Source organism: Puma concolor, chromosome B2, assembly GCF_028749965.1.
Source record: "Puma concolor isolate L17-30 chromosome B2, mPumCon1.1.hap2, whole genome shotgun sequence".
Lineage (NCBI taxonomy): Eukaryota > Metazoa > Chordata > Mammalia > Carnivora > Felidae > Puma > Puma concolor.
In genome coordinates, this window is record NC_141671.1 from 121,535,770 (window position 1) to 121,553,193 (window position 17,424).

Consider the following 17,424-nt stretch of genomic DNA (forward strand, 5'->3'; position numbering starts at 1 on the left):
TGGGATAACAAACTGTTTATTTACATGCCAACTCCAGTCTACTGGGAATGGTTGCCTGGAGCGCTGGGTTGAGAAAGACTGGATGTCATGGTAGGGCCATCGACGGAGTATTGTCTATGCCACAGGCAAAGGATGGAGCAGCTGGGGCACAAATACCTAGCTGACTCTGTGACAGAGTCAACAGAACACCTTCTCTCATAGGATAAAAATATTTTCTTAATCAAGATCACATTGGGATCCAAATAACTTTCCTCACTGCTTCTACCTCCCCCCCCCAACCCCGTTGCCCTACATATGATCTATCAATAAAATTCCATATTCAGGAAGATTTTCAAATAGTTTCATTAAGACAAAAAGAATTTTTTTTCTTATTTTAAACACTCCACAGACAAATCCCTAATAAAATTCTAGTTTGTTATATCTATTACTCACTCAAAAAATTGTTATTTTAATGTAATCTATTTCTAATATATTTTATATTTAAGTATTTACAATATTTATATATGTTGTTTAATATAAATTAAATTATGGTAATATGGTTTAAATACTTTACTAGCAAAGCAAATTGATAAGACTACAGATTATTTTGAACAAAAACTACCTTAAGGCAAAAAAAAAAAAAAAGCTTAAAAACATTGTATTTCATCTATTCTACTCTTTGCAAAAGAGACCTGTCAGAATACACTAGTTAAAAAAAATTCTAATCTTCATATATGTTACTCTTAGATCCCTCCAAGAATCAAAAATTTTCGATTGCTATTTTTTTGTTATAAACTCAACTATACAAGTTCATATTTTATAATTTTTCACTGATCTTAACCAAAATTAATATGAAAATAAACTTTCCCCACTGAAGTGTTTACGAAGACTTTAGCACTGGTTGAACAGATGCGCATATTCTAACGACAAGGGTATTACCCTTCTTACAGTATATTCTCCAGAGATTTCTTTTTTACAAGTAGATAATTTGTACTGACACAAATTTACAAGACACAGATGTAAAGAGAAACACCTAAATGTGGTGCAAAGTACCATCTTATTCAATCATGGTATTATTAGCATTGCCAGATGGGAAAAAAATGAACTGAAATTTCACACTTCTGCCTTTCACTTCCATAGTCCTTATCGGTGATGTGCACTGGCTGGTAGGTTAGATCTTTACCAATAACTAACTCTACCTAATCTAAATTTCCCTTCATTCATTCAGTGAATCTCAGAATTAGAAACAATACATAGTGATGATTGTTTTCACTAAATTCAAGACCCCAAGTCTCAAATGAGTACTCAACCTGCCCAACAACCCTTCGTTACCTCTGTGGTATGTCAATCCTCTCAACTGTCAAAACTACAACTCATCACTTTCTCTTCTTTCCATAAACGTCCAACAGCCTTCCATCCCACTCCCTGTCTGATACCTCTGCCTCCTAGTTCATTTAAGAACAGCTCACTCAGACAGGAACTCTCCCTTCTTTGCCCACCACACTTACCGTCCACCCCACATTCTGCCTGGACTTGTACAGTGGACGACAGGCAAACTGAACACTGGTGATCTGTTTCCCTCTCCCTCTCGCCTTCAGAGACCTTTCTTTTGCAATTATACTCTCACTGGATTCTCTCTTTTGTGGTGGAAAAATGCAACCACTTCTTTGGCCCTCTTTCTACTTCCATAGTGGAATCTGCCAGTTGCCCACTAAATACTGGTTTTTCCCTTCTTAAATGGAACAAGACCTAATTTTAGTGAACACACTGTAATCCAGCCTTCCTAGCAGCTAGGTGTAGCTATGTGACTGTATCTAAACTCTGATCAATAACACAAGCAGAGGTGAGTAGGATTCTAGGAAGTCTCTTTAATTGAAAAAGGGTCACTCCTTCTCCCTTTTTTTTTTTTTTTTCATTTACATTCAGAACACGAACAGAGGACCATTCTCTTCAAAGTCACCAGTTTGCCTCATCAAATTCAGTGCTAAAATTTTTAGTCTCTTGGCAGCATTAGACACAGATGATGCCTCTCTCAGTCTTGAAACTTTTTTTTTTTTTTTTTTTTTTTTTTTGATTTCTGGAAATCCACCATATCCTGATTTTCTTCTTACCTCACTGGTCACTCTGATTCTTCACACTTTCTCCCTGCCTTCCAGGCTTCTACATTTTTTAATGCTCCAGCTCTCTTCTCTTACTCCTCTGTGATTATTTTAGACCTACGGTTTCAAATACCATTTGTACTCTGATATCATTCTGATCTCCAAATTCATGTATCTAAACTAGATGTCTGGCATCTCCCCTTAGATCTTTAAAAGACATCTCGAACTTCACTTAGCCAAAACAAAATTCTCCCCATTTCCGAACTGTAGTCCTTCTCACCTCAGTATATACTCACCACTGTCGACTTGGTTGCTTAACACAAAAGCCATGCAGGCACCCTGGACTACCCTCTTTCACTCTTAATCCACCCACACTCAGCAGCAAATCTTGCTGGCTCTGCCTCCAAAGAATATCCATCAGTTCTCTGTCCCCACTGCCACCACCCTGGTACAAGCCAACACCTCCCTCATCAGACCCAGAGATGGCCATCGTGTCCCCACCCCAAATTCTCCAAAGTCTATTTTCTAAGCAGCAGCAGCCAAAGCAATATGACTGTGTGTCTTCCTTCTTAGAATGAAACCTAAACTCCCCAGACGGCCTCTGAGGCTCTGGGTGGCCTGCTCAGTCTCCTCTCTGATTTCCTCTCTAGCCACTCCTGCCTCAGGTGCTGTGTTCCAGCCACACTGGACTTCTCTTTCCTATTTTCTGAACACCCCAAGCTGTGGACTGCTTCAGGAGTTTACTGCCAGCTCCCTGGCTCCATCTAAATGCTCTTGTCCTGTATCTTCTCACTATCAGCGCCTTCTCATTCTCACTCCCTCAGAGGACAAGCTCAGCTATGGCAGCTTCCCCACAGTCACCTGTTCTTCTAGCATGCTCATTTTCATCACAGGAAACCATATTGTTCATTAATGTTTTTTTTAACCCTCTGCTTTTCCTTACACTACGACCCACATGAGAAAAGGGCCTTGTGGACTTTGCTTACTGCTGGATTCCCAAGGGTCTGGTACAATGGCCAGTAGTAGGTGCTCAATAAATTATTTGCTGAATGAAGGCAGAATATCATAATTACAAGTCACTCAGTTGGAACCATTACTCCAGTGTTTAAACCTCTCAACACCAGACCTGAGAAATAGTATCTGACCACCACGTGCTAGTCACTCCTCCTGAGGGTAGCCATTCCATTCCTGAATAACCAGGATTATTCAAAAGCCCTATTCCTCCTAGAGCTGACGTCTGGCTACTGTTGCTCTGTTCCTTTGCGAAGGCCTTCGTGATCACGCAGAATGCATTTCTTGTATTTTACACAAGACCGTGCTTCAGTAGCTGAAGGTGGGCACTGTGGTTTCTCACGGCCAAATGGTCCCAGGCTTCTTGGCCCCTCTCCACAAGGCAGAGTTGTGGGTCTTACCACCACCCTCCCCACACACCAAAGCTGCCCTGAATCACAGTGCAGTCACATACTTACCTATCAATTATGCCAGGAGTATGCAACTCTTGTTCAATTTATCACTTCCCATCTAGCAGATCAATCAATCTTTCTCGGGAACATGACTTGATTTAAGTGAACTCTTACCTCCTACCAGTTCAAGCTCACAAATAATCTCCAATCCGTGTATCTTTCATACACTAGGTGCTTACTGCTTCTATAATCTCAGAGCCCACAGTCACTCTTCCTCCTCTTCCTAGAATTCCTAATGCATTTATCTTTCCCAGCACAGAAGACCTGCACTGTCCTCTGGAGTAAGGCCTCCTGGCCTTTCTTGCATAAAGGTCCTGACTTTTCCACACATCTAATTTAAAATTACAGTCTCTCTTAATTTTCACACATTAGCCTGAGGCAAACCAGCAATATATATATTTTTTTAACGTCATTTATTTATTTTGAGCGAGAGAGAAAGAAAGGAGGGGAGGGGCACAGAGAGAGAGAGACAGAGACAGAGAGAGAATCCAAAGCAGGCTCCATGCTTAGCTTAGAGCCCGACATGGGGCTTGATCTCACAGCCACGAGATCATGACCTGAGCCAAAATCAAGAGTTGGATGCTTAACTGAATGAGCCACCCAGGTGCTGCAGACCAGCACTATTTCTAACAAAGAGAAAAATTCTTATTTTTTTTGGCTTTTATAGCATATCGCTGTGCACAACAGCACTTTTTTAGTGCCATAATCTAATCCTTTTAATCCTTTTGCCTCCAAAACATGCTGACATTTCACTGAAATCACTTGGGTAGAGTAGTAACTTCTGGGAAGTTAATGATTAGATAAGAACACATGGTTTGGTCATCTGGAAACATTCTGTATTTTCACAGTGTGTTAACACATTCTGGTAAAGAGAGCAGTAAACTTTAAGTAAGCTAAAGAATAACACTGTATTAACACACTCCAAAAGAGAGTTCAGTTAATGCCCAAAGGGCCAGAATACTGACTACTACAAAGTGACTAGAATAGTCCTCATGTGATTAGCTATGATTCAGAAACAAAATGTGAAACAACAACAAAAAAAAACTATAGGCTCAAATCTGCTACAGTGATCTTTTAAAAAATTTATATCTGTATCTGTCTCCCAAGGAGTAATAATTTCCAATAAAATGCTACATGGGCTTAGTCTAGTAGCACTGTGTTTGATAGGTATAGCACAGTTGTTTGTGGGAACCCTGAGTTATCTTCTAGATCTGCCTCAATGGATTGAAACGTCCCCTCATCAGTTAATCCCTGCTCCTTAAGGGCACAGTCCTTTAGACTATGTATGTTCCCTTTCCCTTTCCCTGTTTTAAGTAAACGTAAACTCTTTGTAGGGCTCCCCAGTTCCAAACCTAGGGAATTTAGTCAACAAGTCTCTTTAGTCTCATCTAGAACCAGATGGTTTAAAAGCAAATATAAGTCTCTATCCTTTTTTTTTTTTTAAGTTTATTTTTATTTATTTTGAGAGGGAGAGAGAGAGACAGAGAATTCCAAGCAGGCTCCGTACTGTCAGCACAGAGCCCAACAAGGGGCTTGATCCCACAAACCATGAGATTATGATCTAAGCTGCAATCAAGAGTAGGACGGGGGCACCTGGATGGCTCGATCAGTTGGGCATCCAACTTCAGCTCAGGTCACGATCTCATGGCTTGTGGGTTCGAGCCCTGTGTCAGGCTCTGTGCTGACAGCTCAGAGCCCGGAGCCTGCTTTGGATTCTGTCTTTGTTAGTCTCTGACCCTCTCCCACTCATTCTCTCTCTCTCTCTCTCTCTTTTCAAAAATAAACATAAAAAAAAAAAGGAGACTTAACCAACTGAGCCATCCAGGTCCCCCAAATATCTATCCTTTTAAAGTTTTATTTCATTAATGAAATAGTGTATTATGTGCCTGGCACTCTACAGGAAAATGCAATTAAGTGTTATCTCTTCTAATATTATTGTCTTTTGTATTCACTCTAAAGAGTTCTGGCCTTTTTCTCTTTTCTTTTCTTTTTTTTTTTTTTTCATTTTAAGAGTTCTAACCTTCTAAAATCTGTTCCTGCTCTCAGTCACTGGAGTTGTCCTGTTATGAACCCAATTTTAAGAATTAAACACAGTGATGTCAACTTAAATTTCTACTTACAACATTGTGTGATCTTCTGGATATTGGAAGAGATACGCTGGGCCAGTAGGGCAGGGTCACCACCAACACCCGGAGTGTAAGACATAGCTGATTTACTTATTCACTAATTTCATCAGATGTCACCTAAGCAGTCACCTAAAAAACAGAAGTCACATAATTGTATTTTTAAAGCATTGGTCTAAGTTTCAAAGTTATCAATCTGGGAGGTTGATTAACCTAACAGGGTTGAAATATAGCAAAGGGACACATCAAATAGAAAAATTCTCATGGCTTTCAAAAATACTGGCTTTCAAAGGACACAGTCATGTTAAACAATTAAAATAAGGTTCAAATTGTACATTCCCTTTGAAAACTTTTAAGCGGAAGTAACCAAATCCCTTTTACATGTATATTCTTAATTGCTTATATATTTTCTCCTTAACTGAACTGCAAGCAACTATAAAGCGGGGCCCACATGCTATTTATCTTTCTTTCTCCAACATTTAAAACAACTCCCGACACAGAACAGCTATTTACATATCTATTAAATGGTACACAAACTTCAGGGTGTCCCCAGAAATGTCACCATATCTAATTTAACACACAAAGGAAGAGCTTAGGAATATATGACTAGCGGGTGTCCAATTTTAATAGGAAAGGTCCACTTTGAGAGAGGCACGGCTGACAAGTGAGGGGGGAAAAAAAAAGGAACGTTCCATAAAATGCTCATCACACCTTCCAACAGAGCAAAGAGAACAGCTCTCCTCTTCCCGAGGCTGGCATCAGGACAGGAAGCAAAGCTGGGGCACCGCGACAGGAAGGAGGCAAGAAGGAATTTTCTTCTTCAGTCCACACACCACACACCTCTTGGGGTTTGGAAAAAAGGATGGAAAGGGTGTCCCTGCATACAGGACTGTGTCCAGCACAGACTCAACGCCACGCCCATCTTTCCACGGAGCACGCTGCAGGCTGCAAAGTTGCAGGCAGGCAATTTGTCCGGCAGCTCTCTGCTGAGAGTCAGCTACATGCCTGGCATCAAATGGGCACTAGGGAGTCGCAAGCGAACAAAACAACAAACATAAAGAACCTGCCTAATTCAAGTGTGTCATTTAGAAGAGTGGATAAAGTAAAACAGCAAAAGCAACGTAAATCAGCAAAAGGTCATGTGCAGGCAAAAGTGAGAGGCTGGGAAAAGGAAATTTCACTATGGCTCCTATCTAGAAAGAATTAACAAAACAAAAGCAGAAGATCTGGATACTGGGCATGACTGGTATGGAGAGTGACTAAGGCAAAGACATGAAGCCTGGGATGGGTAGACCCAGAACATACGCAAAGGGCAAACTCAGTGTGTCATTTCTCAAAGAAAGGGGTGGGTGCCAGTCAACCCTGGATCAGATGATTCATGGTGGGGACAAGTGGGAGACAGCATAGAAAGGGAGGAATGACCCAACGTGTATTGCGTATCTGTGAAATGAAAAGCATTTCACATAGATTGTCTAATTTAATTTTCAAAATCTCCTCTTTAAAGTAGATAGTAGCAAATAAACCTTGTTTTAACAATGAGCAAACTGAGGCTAACAAAGATTAAGTAACGATAAAGGTAATTGAACCCACCTACCAGCTGGACGTGGGGTTCAGCCCCAGGGTTTTGGTTCCAAAGCTACCCATGACAGCTACCACACAAAACTAAAGTCACGAAACAGCGCGCTGGAAACTAGGGTTAGATTGAATATATCGCAATAAGAAAGCACTGGAGATTTCTGGCAGGGGAGAAGAGGGCACAAGGAAATGTGTGTCTTGTTCTTAGGGTAGGTGCCGGCAGGAAGTGCAAGGGTAGAACTTTTGGGATAAGTAGATCAGTATTGGCTCCATGTCAGAAACTTGTGCATCGTGGAACGTGCCTGGCCACCCTGGAATTCCTGGAGCTTTTAGGTACTCTTCATTCTCCTTCATTGATCCACAGGTCCAATTTAACTATTCCGGCCCTTCGGATCTCACCAAGTCATCCAGAGAGACCCAAATCTCAACTCAGGTGGTAGAACTGCTTCGGCAGGTGGCAGATAGCTTTGCACTTAGGCCTGCAGCCACCTAAAGAGCTGGGGCCCAGAGAGGAGGAGACAGGACCTGGGGATTCAATGAAACCAATACTATCACAAGCATCCCACAAACCACCAATTAGATCTCTAAATTCTGCATGTTTTTTTTTTTTTTTTTTCCAGTAAGAGCTTGGGATAGAATTCAAAACCACAAGATTCACCCATTTAAAGTATACAATCCCATACACCTGAATCTAATATAACACTGTATGTTATTAACTACACTGGAATTAAAATTAAAAAAAAAATCAATTCTATTGGTATTTTATTTTTATTAAAAAAAATTTTTTAATGCTTATTTTTGATAGAGAGAGAGAGCACAAGCAGGGGAGGGCAGAGAGACAGGGAGACACAGAATCTGAAGTAGAATCCAGACTCTGTGCTGTCAGCACAGAGCCCAACGCCGGGCTCAAACTCACAAACTGTGAGATCATGACCTGAGCCAAAGTTGGATGCTCAACTGACTGAGCCACCCAGGCGTCCCAAGCCTACTGGTGTTTTTAGAACATGCATAAACTTGTGTAGCCATCACATCACTTTTAGAACATTTCATTACCCCCAAACAAAGCCCACACCTACTAGCAGTCACTTTTCATTTCTCTGCAACCTCTCCAGCTGTAGGCAACCACTAATCTACTTTATGTTTTCATAGGTTTGTCTATTCTGTACATTTCCTATGAATAGAATCATATAATGAGCTCTCTCGTGACTGGCTTCATTCTCTTAGCATGTTGCCAAGGTCCATCCATATTTTGGCATGGATCAGTACATCATTCCTTTTCACTGCCAAATAATACTTCACTGCATAGATAGGAGCAATTCTCTCCTGGCTCAATGACATCTTTCTTTTTCCTTTTCCTCTATCAACTAGATCTCTAGAAAAACTGTCTCACAGCCAACACAGACATAATGAATGAGGAAATGTTTCTCATTGACTCTCTTCGGGAGGCTCCTTCCTAAACATACATAGATTTATAGCATCCCCCTTAAGCCTCAAAACTCATGCAAGCCTAACCTAAGCCTTCTGTGTTTTTTTCAAGGCCCCTTTTTTTCCTCTTCAGAGAATTAACCAATTATTTACAAACACTACCAGTTTTCCTCATCTCTTTACTCAAGCAACTAAATTAGTGAAAGTTCCTACAGGTGAGATAACTGGGCTCCATTCATCCAAAAAGCTGTTGCTGCTGCTGCTGGATTGGCTGGAATTTCTTTAGAGAAAGGGCACAGCGACTGTTAACTCAGCTCTGTGTTGAGTGAACAATGAAAAGAAATCTGCAGATGATGGAAGAGAAAGATACACAAAAACTCAACAAGATTAACCATGGCTAACTGGTATTTCCAAAGCATTGTTTTACATTTATTTTCTCAGTTGATTCTTACAACAAATCTCTGACATAGGTTCACTTGTAATTCTGATATTTCACATGAAAAAATTGAGGCCTAACAAGAATAAGTAACCTGCTTAATCTAAGAGCTAAAATTTGAAACTACATCTTACAGCCCATATTTTTAAAACACTAAACCATATTGCTTCATTGTGTAACAAAAACTCAGGGCAGGTGAGCCCAATCCATTAACCTTTTTGCAGACTCTACTCTTAGGATGAGGAAACAGACCTGGGATGACTATATGAGTAGATCAAGGTAACACAGATGAATAGCTCAGTCCTTTTCTCTCTTATTCTGCCAATAGTGATATCTAAGAGACAACAATGGTTGGTCTTTCTGATGACAAAACACGAGAAATAAAGGAGCCAAATGACTTTACTGCAAAAACATATATACAGATAGATGGACTATAATTATAGCTAACTATAAATTGACATCAAAAGCTTATGATCATTGCATTTTGGCCTGGAATCAACCACGTTATTCTGATAACTGCTGTCTACTTCAGTCTCCAGCACCTGGCTGGAGTTAACAAGCACTAAAGCACTGTTGATGAATATTTTTGAAAGAACAATCAGAATTCCCAGTTTTATTGCTCAGAATAACAATAACTCATTATCTATACCTGCTCTATCAAGTCCTCAAGTATAACATGTGAGGCTAGTAGCTTATAACAACAACTGTAGAAATATAGAACATTCTACCACAGCATAAAGTTCTATTGAATAGTGATCATGCAGACATCTCAGCAATTACTTTTCTATGAAAACATATAAACACTATAAAGGGAAAGAAGGAAAGAGAGGATCAAAGTGCAATACTCATAATGAGGATATTCTCAAGACTTTTTGGAGAGCACAAATAAAAGAACAAAGGGAATTGTGAAATTGTAATTGTCAAACACTTCCCCCAGGTAATACCGGACACATTGCAGAATCCTAGATTCCTATTAAGCATACATCTCATGCTCTATAAATCGAACACAAACGGAGCTGTGGAAATAGTTGCACTTTTTGAAGTGGAAGTACGAGCATAAAACACTGGACTTCCCTCCACCCCTTGCGCCCAAAATATACGTTCCCAGAGGGGCAAGGCTGTGTATTTTTTGTGAGCTACTCTAGTCTCGCTACCTGGTTATGTAAGAGGTGCTTAATAAATATCTGTAGACTGAATGAATAAATGTACCTATTTCCTAAAAGAACACATACCTAGTCTGAGGATAAATAATACCAATTCTAAGATATTAAATGCCAGTGTCTTCTTTTAGATCCTAAATGTACAGGCTTACTACTGCCTTAGGGCCTTTGAGGAGTGCCGTTTTCTATCCCTAGAAGGCTCTTCCCGTGATCTCCACATGACTGGCTCCTTTACTCCAGCAAGGTCTCATCTCATGCTAGAAAAGTCTTTGCTGACTATTCGGATCTAAAGTGAGAAGTCACCACTCTTGCCACTTTCTGTTTATCTAATTTCCTTTATCATGGTACTAATCGTCATTTAAAATGATCTAGTTAGGGGCGCCTGGGTGGCTCAGTCGGTTAAGCGTCCGACTTGGGCTCAGGTCATGATCTCACTGTCTGTGGGTTCGAGCCCCGCGTCGGGCTCTGTGCCGACAGCTCAGAGCCTGGAGCCTGCTTCAGATTCTGTGTCTCCCTCTCTCTCTGACCCTCCCCCATTCATGCTCTGTCTCTCTCTGTCTCAAAAATAAATAAACATTAAAAAAATTTTTAAAAAAACCTTTAAAAAAATAAAAAAAATAAAACGATCTAGTTAGTGTGTTGTTTATTATCTGTCCCCACCTTGGGGATATAAGCACAAGACAACCTTGTCACCTTGTGGAATTTGCAGTATCAGGTGCATAGATGTTCCACGAACATGAAGGTGATCACTCTATGGCCGTGAGCATTCTCTATCTAAACCAAATTAACCGAATACTTTAGCTCAGCATCTCTGTCCGTTGCACTATTATACTATTCGGCTTCATTCACAATACCAAGGATTACTTTTCACCCTTCTCATACACTAAACTTTCAAATTAAATGGAATCGTGGCAAACTTTACTCAGACTTCCTGCAGATGTTTCATATAATTTATTTTTCCACCCCCAGCACTGAACTAAAGTTTGGTATCCTAACCAAAACTATACATAACTGTTTTATCGGGAGCAGCACAAACCAAAAGTAGATACAACTGCGTTATCGGGAGAAGCACAAGTAAAAAGCTTAAGAAAAATGATGCAATCATTAATGGATTACAATGGTATTATATTAACTTCTACAGAAAGTTTGAAACTAGAGCATAATTCTTAATTAGTCACAGTCTGAGACGAACTTCTCAAGGCGGCCTGAAAAGCAGAGGGCGTCCACATCACAAGACACTGCTGAACACCTGCTAGAAGTCTCTGCCCGCGTGAGGCTGAGGCTGCCCCCAGAAGAAACGTCCACCTGCAACATTACTCAACAGCACAGCACTTCATCATCATTTTCTTCCAGATTCTGTTCGAGTTTTAAATTATATACAGTTACAGCTAAAATACAATTATCTGAATTAAACAAAATATGTATAGAAGGGCCAAACAAATACAAGAAACTTGAGAGGAAAAACAAATAAATAAAGCATTTGACCAGAAAGGTAATGTTATTTTTTCCTCTGTGTCTGAATTTTTACAAAGTAACGACCTAAAAAACAAGAAGCCGGGGTTCCGGGGAGGACCTTGAAATATTTTACGTGTTTTTAAAGGTCTTCACGTAAACCAATTAATGACGCGTACGGAGAAGATCAAAGAAAGGTCGTCTTCAGGCCAAACAAAACCAACTACAAGCTGCCCCCGAATAAATGCATATGGTTCCTTTACTGCAGCATCTATTTTCAGTTCCTCTGTATTCGGGAAGAGAACTTTAAACTGTGTCTTCTAACTCTGTTAAGTTGCAAAGAGGAAGAGGTCACTCGAAGTCCTGCTCGCTCCAGGCAGAAGCAGGATTCCGGAGCTCCGCCCCAGCGGGCCCCGGCGCCGGCCCCGCCCGAGGGTGCGCGGGAGCCAGCGCGGCCGGGGAGGCGGCGGGGATGCGGCGCTGCGGGCGCAGGGCTCGCGGAGCCGGCAAGGCCGGCGGGACCCGCTTGACCGGGGGCGTGAGCAGCGGTGGCGCTCCGGGGCTGGGGCAGCGCCCGCCTTCCGCCTCCCGACCACAGCTGCAAAGCGCAGGGCGGCGGCCACCTGACCACGCTCACAAACAAGGAGGCGCGGCAGCCGCCGGGAATTCGCGCTTCTGGGGCTGCGGGCCAGGGACCACCCCCCTCCCCAGGTTCCTCTTACCCCAGCCTCCTCGGCTTTCTCCTCCTCCTCCGCCGGCCCCAGGCACCCACCGGCCCCAGAGCCCCCAGCTAGATTCTCAGCTGATGGGCGGTGGCGCTGGGACGCCCAGTGCGCATGCCCGCAGTACAGCGCTGGGAAGGAGGCGGGCCTCGCTCCCTTCCCGTTGGCCAGCGGGATTGAGTGACAGCCGTTCTGCTACGCCCCCTGGGTCTCTAAGCTGGGAATGCGGGTACTAAGAAAATTGCAAGGGAGGTTGTTTTTTGTGTTTTTTTTGTGGGGTTTTTTTTTTTTTTTTTTGAGGCCTTGAATTATGGAAGGTTAACGCCTTAGCCAACCTGCAATAAACAAGGTGAGGGAATGAAGCAGCCGTCTTTATCGGGTGATGGCGGCCTCCCTACACTCGGGTCTTGAGCCCGCCCCATCAGGTCCTGCCCATCTTGTCCTTAGTCTGCAAGTAGAACGTTTTCACAGATCCATTAAAAAATGCTAACGCAAATATGCAATCCTAGCATGAACAATGACAGAATAAGTGAAGAGTCACCTCCGTGTGCCCACTTAGTAGACAAGTTTTCATAGCACGTACAGGCCATTCTAAGAATTTCTGAAGGATAGAGAGTAGTTTTAACGGGGTTTGAAAAGAGCAGAGAATGTTCTGATGATAAATATTCAAACGTAATGTAATTGTTAGATAAAAGCATCGATTGCTTTTGGTGAAAGACATATTCGGCAAATTAATTAGAAGATGAAAAGACTTGGCCTTTGCCTGTATTAAGGCCTCACTATTTTCTGAAAAGATCTTCAGAACATGAAAGGTCTAGATGCACTAATGTGCTAAAAACCACAACCAGAATATTTTGAATTGGTACCCCCTGAGAAAATTCTAGGTTGTTTAGCATTATACATACATATATACGTAAGGGAGTGAGGTCAGACAGCAATAAGAAACACAAGGGTCTCTCCGGTTATTTTTAATTGTTCTACTTTTAACAGAAAAATGGGAACAAGAAATATTTCCTATTTCACATCTTTCCTGAAGAAAACTACAGTGCAAGTATTTTAATAAACGACAACTTATATTCTGCCTCTGAAAAGGGGACAATAGAGTGAGACTACTGGCCAAACAGAAGGCTCTCATCCCATCTAAAGACAGCACGATTCAGCTAGCACCAAGTGCAGACTTCTAGGAAATTCAGATTTTTATGTGAGATGCCCTTTTTCAATATTTTTAAAATTTTATAAAACATTATGAGATCAGATAAAGTATTTCAACTTCTATAATAGGCAATAGTTTCAACCATAGAGTATTAAAAAAAAAAAGAAAACAAAACTGGAGGGGTCCTTATAGAAAATCTAGCTCTACTTCCTCATTTAGGAAGAACATTATAGAAACTGAAAGCCAAAGAAACTTCGTCAAAACACACAAATAATTATGAGCTGCACAGGTCCAGATGACTTCATTCAGAATCCCCAATTCTTCCCACCATTATCTTCCACTCAGCAAATATTCATTGAGAACCTGCCGTGTGCCAGGTACTGTTCCCAGAGCAGCACATATCCAGGTGAGTAAGGTGTATAGTATTTTCCCTCAAGGAACTTAAGGAGTGAGATTCTTCCCAGGATAGTGGAAGAAGTGCTGTGATAAAGATTTAGTAGGCAAGTGCAAACTTTTAGGGATCTCTGTATAATTTTATTTAGATGAAGCATAGGGGATGGGCTGGAGGGGCATAAGATTGGAAAGGCAAGTGGAGTTTATATAATGAAAAGCCTCTACATTGTGTTAGATGAGTATTTATGAGGAGTTAAACTATTAAAGGATTTTAAGCCAAAAGTGTGATGTGCTCATAATTCTATTTTATGAAGAAAACTCTGGAGAGATGGGGGAAATTTAAAGGAAATAATGTTGAGAATGGAGAGGAAGGGAGAGAGAGAGAAAGAGAGAGAGAGAGAGAGAGAGAGAGAGAGAGAGAGAGACTGCAGCCTTTTAGAAGGCTACTGGAATAGTAGCACATCCCCAATTTAGAATGTCCCCAATAGCAGAGATGTTGAAGGACTTCCTAAGGCAAATGCACTGGGAAAGAAACAGTAAGGCCTGCTTTGCGAAATATTTAGGGAGACTTGGAAATTAATTAGATATGAAAAATGGAAGAGAGGGCTACTATTTTCAGGACTTGCAAAACTGAGTTGAATATGATGTAGTTATCTGAGATCTAACATTGCTAATAAAGTAATTGCAGTTTGAGGACGAAGGTGGTGGAATGGGGGAGCAAAGCTACCTATGTTTAGCTTTGGACGGGTTGTAGTTAAGATCCTGGGGAAGTGATATCCAGTTTTGAGATGTGCCTCCCTTCAAGCACCCTCCGGGTACTTGAAAACGTGAACTGGAGTTCAAAGTAGAGTTCTGGTTGGAGCTGTGGGAGGAGATGAGGTCACTAACTTTAAGTATGGACTGTTATGGACTCCTGGGTTTAAGGGGAGCTGAGAAAGAAAAACTCTGAAAAGGAGTGATCAGAGAGTTAGGAAGTAAACCAGGAAAAGGTGAAGTAGAGAATGAAGGAAAACATTTCAAAAAGAGCAAATGCTCTATGATATCACATGTCACAGAAAGTTCAAATAAATTAAGAGCCAAAAGTTGTGCATTGGACTTGAGAATTAGGAAATGGTTGGTGAACAGGAAAAGGAATTTCAATCATTCAAGGAACTATCATGGAAAGAACTCATAAGGCCTGATGCATATTTCAAACTTCCTGTTTCCTTTGAGAGAACCCAGAGCTTTGGGAAGGAAGAAATGCAACGGAAAACCTGAGGCTAGGTGGCCTCCTTAGGTTATGCTTCTGCTTACCGATTGAACCAGGACAGAGGGTCAGCTGTCTGAATCCTCCTCCTGGGCTCTTTCAAAGTCCTCATGTTTTAAAATATGTTATGAATGGACTCCTTTCGGGTCTTTTGAAAACCTACCAGACGTCACCCCTTTGTATTCAAATGAAAAAAATACGTAGGGTGTGGGTAACCCTGCGAAATTTAGAGGCACAGAGGGAAAATGAATTCCCAAAGCATTCCTGACATTTGGAGTGTCCCATCTGAACATCTACCTGCTACTGAGACAAATTCAGCCAGCGTCCTTGAACCCAGTAGGGCTCAAAAATTCTGCCTATTTAATTGGCAGTCATTTCACTTCTCAAGCGAATCTTTTACGCTTGCAGGAGTTACTTACATGTGAAACCTTGTAATTGGATTTTTGAGAGCTAGTAATTTTGGGAATTTGGGTCTTATTGGAAAGATTTTAAAGGGCATTAGAGGTCCTTGAGTGGGAATTGTATCAGTGTATTTGTTGTGTCCTTATTAATATAAATAAACCCTCTGCTAGGTAGGATAGGGAACTCTCCCCTGTTCTATCTCTAGCCTTTGGAAGAAAAATTGTAGTGAATGGAAGGGAATAATTACCTGTTCATTCAATAGTCCATGAACTAAAAATAATTTTTAAAAAACCACCATGTGATCTTGGGGGAGAGCCAGAGAAGTAAAAGATACAAAAAGAAAAATCTAGCAAGACAAGGAATTTGTTGGCAAATGGGAGGTACAAGTTGAGTTGTAAAAGTGTGTTTTTGATTGATAATAAAATGGAAAAACCACAGCTGTTCTAAGAAATCTATGCTAGATTAAAAGGCAATTTAGGGCGCCTGAGTGGCTCAGTCAGTTAGAGTCTGACTCTTGATTTCAGCTCAGGTCATGATCTCACAGTTCATGAGATTGAGCCCCACATTGGGCTCTGAGCTGATAGCAAGGAGCCTGTTTGGGATTTTCTCTCTCTCCCTCTTTCTCTCCCCCCACCCCAAAATAAATAAATAAACGTAAAAAAAAGCAGCTTAAATTAATATCTAATAAATAAGAGTTTGTTTCATTATTCCTTATTTTTAAGCACCTCCATCCATATTCCTCTGCTGTTTGCTAAAACCATCCATGTTCCTCTGCTGTTTTCTAAAACCACACAAGTGCCTAGTGATATGCCAAGTACAGAACAGATTTTTCTGACTTTTAAACACAGATGTAATAGACATCCCATAGAAATCTTACATGAACAATTATAATATGATGATCTGTAAGTTCAATCCTAATTTTGCCTCTAAATTTTGTTGATATGTCCCTCTGTCTGTGTCTCAGTCTACTGCAGCAGCCTCCTCATTGGTGTCTCTATATACAGTTTTTACTCAACCTTATTATCCTCAAGGCCACCACTGACCATTGGAAGGAGGGATCTCCATCACTCAGGCTTCATGCTTTCCCCATGCCCCCAAATGTACCCTTAAAAATAAAAGTGGTTGAACTGAGCAGAGGTGGGATGTTGTATAGGTTGGAGGAAGGAATCAGAGAGGGGCATCTGTGGAGAACCATCTGGGAAGCCATATTGTGATACATTCTTTATTTTAAAAAAAAATTTTAATGTTTATTTATTTTTGAGAGAGAGAGAGACAGAGCCTGAGCAAGAGAGGGGCAGAGAGAGAAGGAGACACAGAATCTGAAGCAGGCTCCAGGCTCTGAGCTGTCAGCACAGAGCCCAATGCGGGGCTGGAACTCAAGAACTGGGAGATCATGACCTGAGCTGAATGAAGTCAGATACTTAAAAGACTGAGCCGAGCCACCCAGGCGCCCCATATTGTGATACATTCTTGAAGATTCACACAACACATTTGTAAATTAAAGGCTCTGAGATGTGGTTCAGCAAAGTAACAAGGATAGCTTTCTTTCTTTGTTTTTTAAGCTTATTTATTTATTTTTAGAGAGACAGAGCATGGGCAGAGATAGAGGGAGGGAGAGAGTCCCAGGCAGGCCCCATACCATCAGCGCAGAGTTGAATGTGGGGCTTCAATTCACAAACTGTGAGACCATGACTTGAGGTGAAATCAAGAGTCGGACGCTTAACTAACTGAGCTACCCACGCGCCCCAAGGATAACTTTCTTTAACTTAGTTTTTTCTGACTTTTATATTTATTGG

At 41.2% G+C, this 17,424-nt stretch overlaps 1 protein-coding gene and 1 long non-coding RNA gene across 3 annotated transcripts in view; one reads left to right on the forward strand and one right to left on the reverse strand.

Moving 5' to 3' along the window:
* STX7 (syntaxin 7) overlaps window positions 1-12,558 on the reverse strand; it is a 42,701-nt gene extending 30,143 nt beyond the window's left edge. For both annotated transcript variants that reach the window (XM_086707879.1, XM_086707880.1), the window contains exons 1-2: window positions 12,435-12,558; window positions 5,662-5,796 (exon numbers count right to left, since the gene is read on the reverse strand). In XM_086707879.1, the coding sequence (XP_086564005.1) occupies window positions 5,662-5,746 (85 nt within the window). In that variant the 5' untranslated portion in view covers window positions 5,747-5,796; window positions 12,435-12,558. The remainder of the gene's footprint in view (window positions 1-5,661; window positions 5,797-12,434) is intronic.
* Window positions 12,559-13,782: 1,224 nt separating this feature from the next.
* LOC147581212 (uncharacterized) lies at window positions 13,783-17,162 on the forward strand. Its single transcript, XR_015250870.1, has 2 exons — window positions 13,783-13,993; window positions 16,891-17,162. It is a non-coding gene; the product is annotated as an uncharacterized LOC147581212 (long non-coding RNA).
* The last annotated feature ends 262 nt before the right edge of the window (window positions 17,163-17,424 follow it).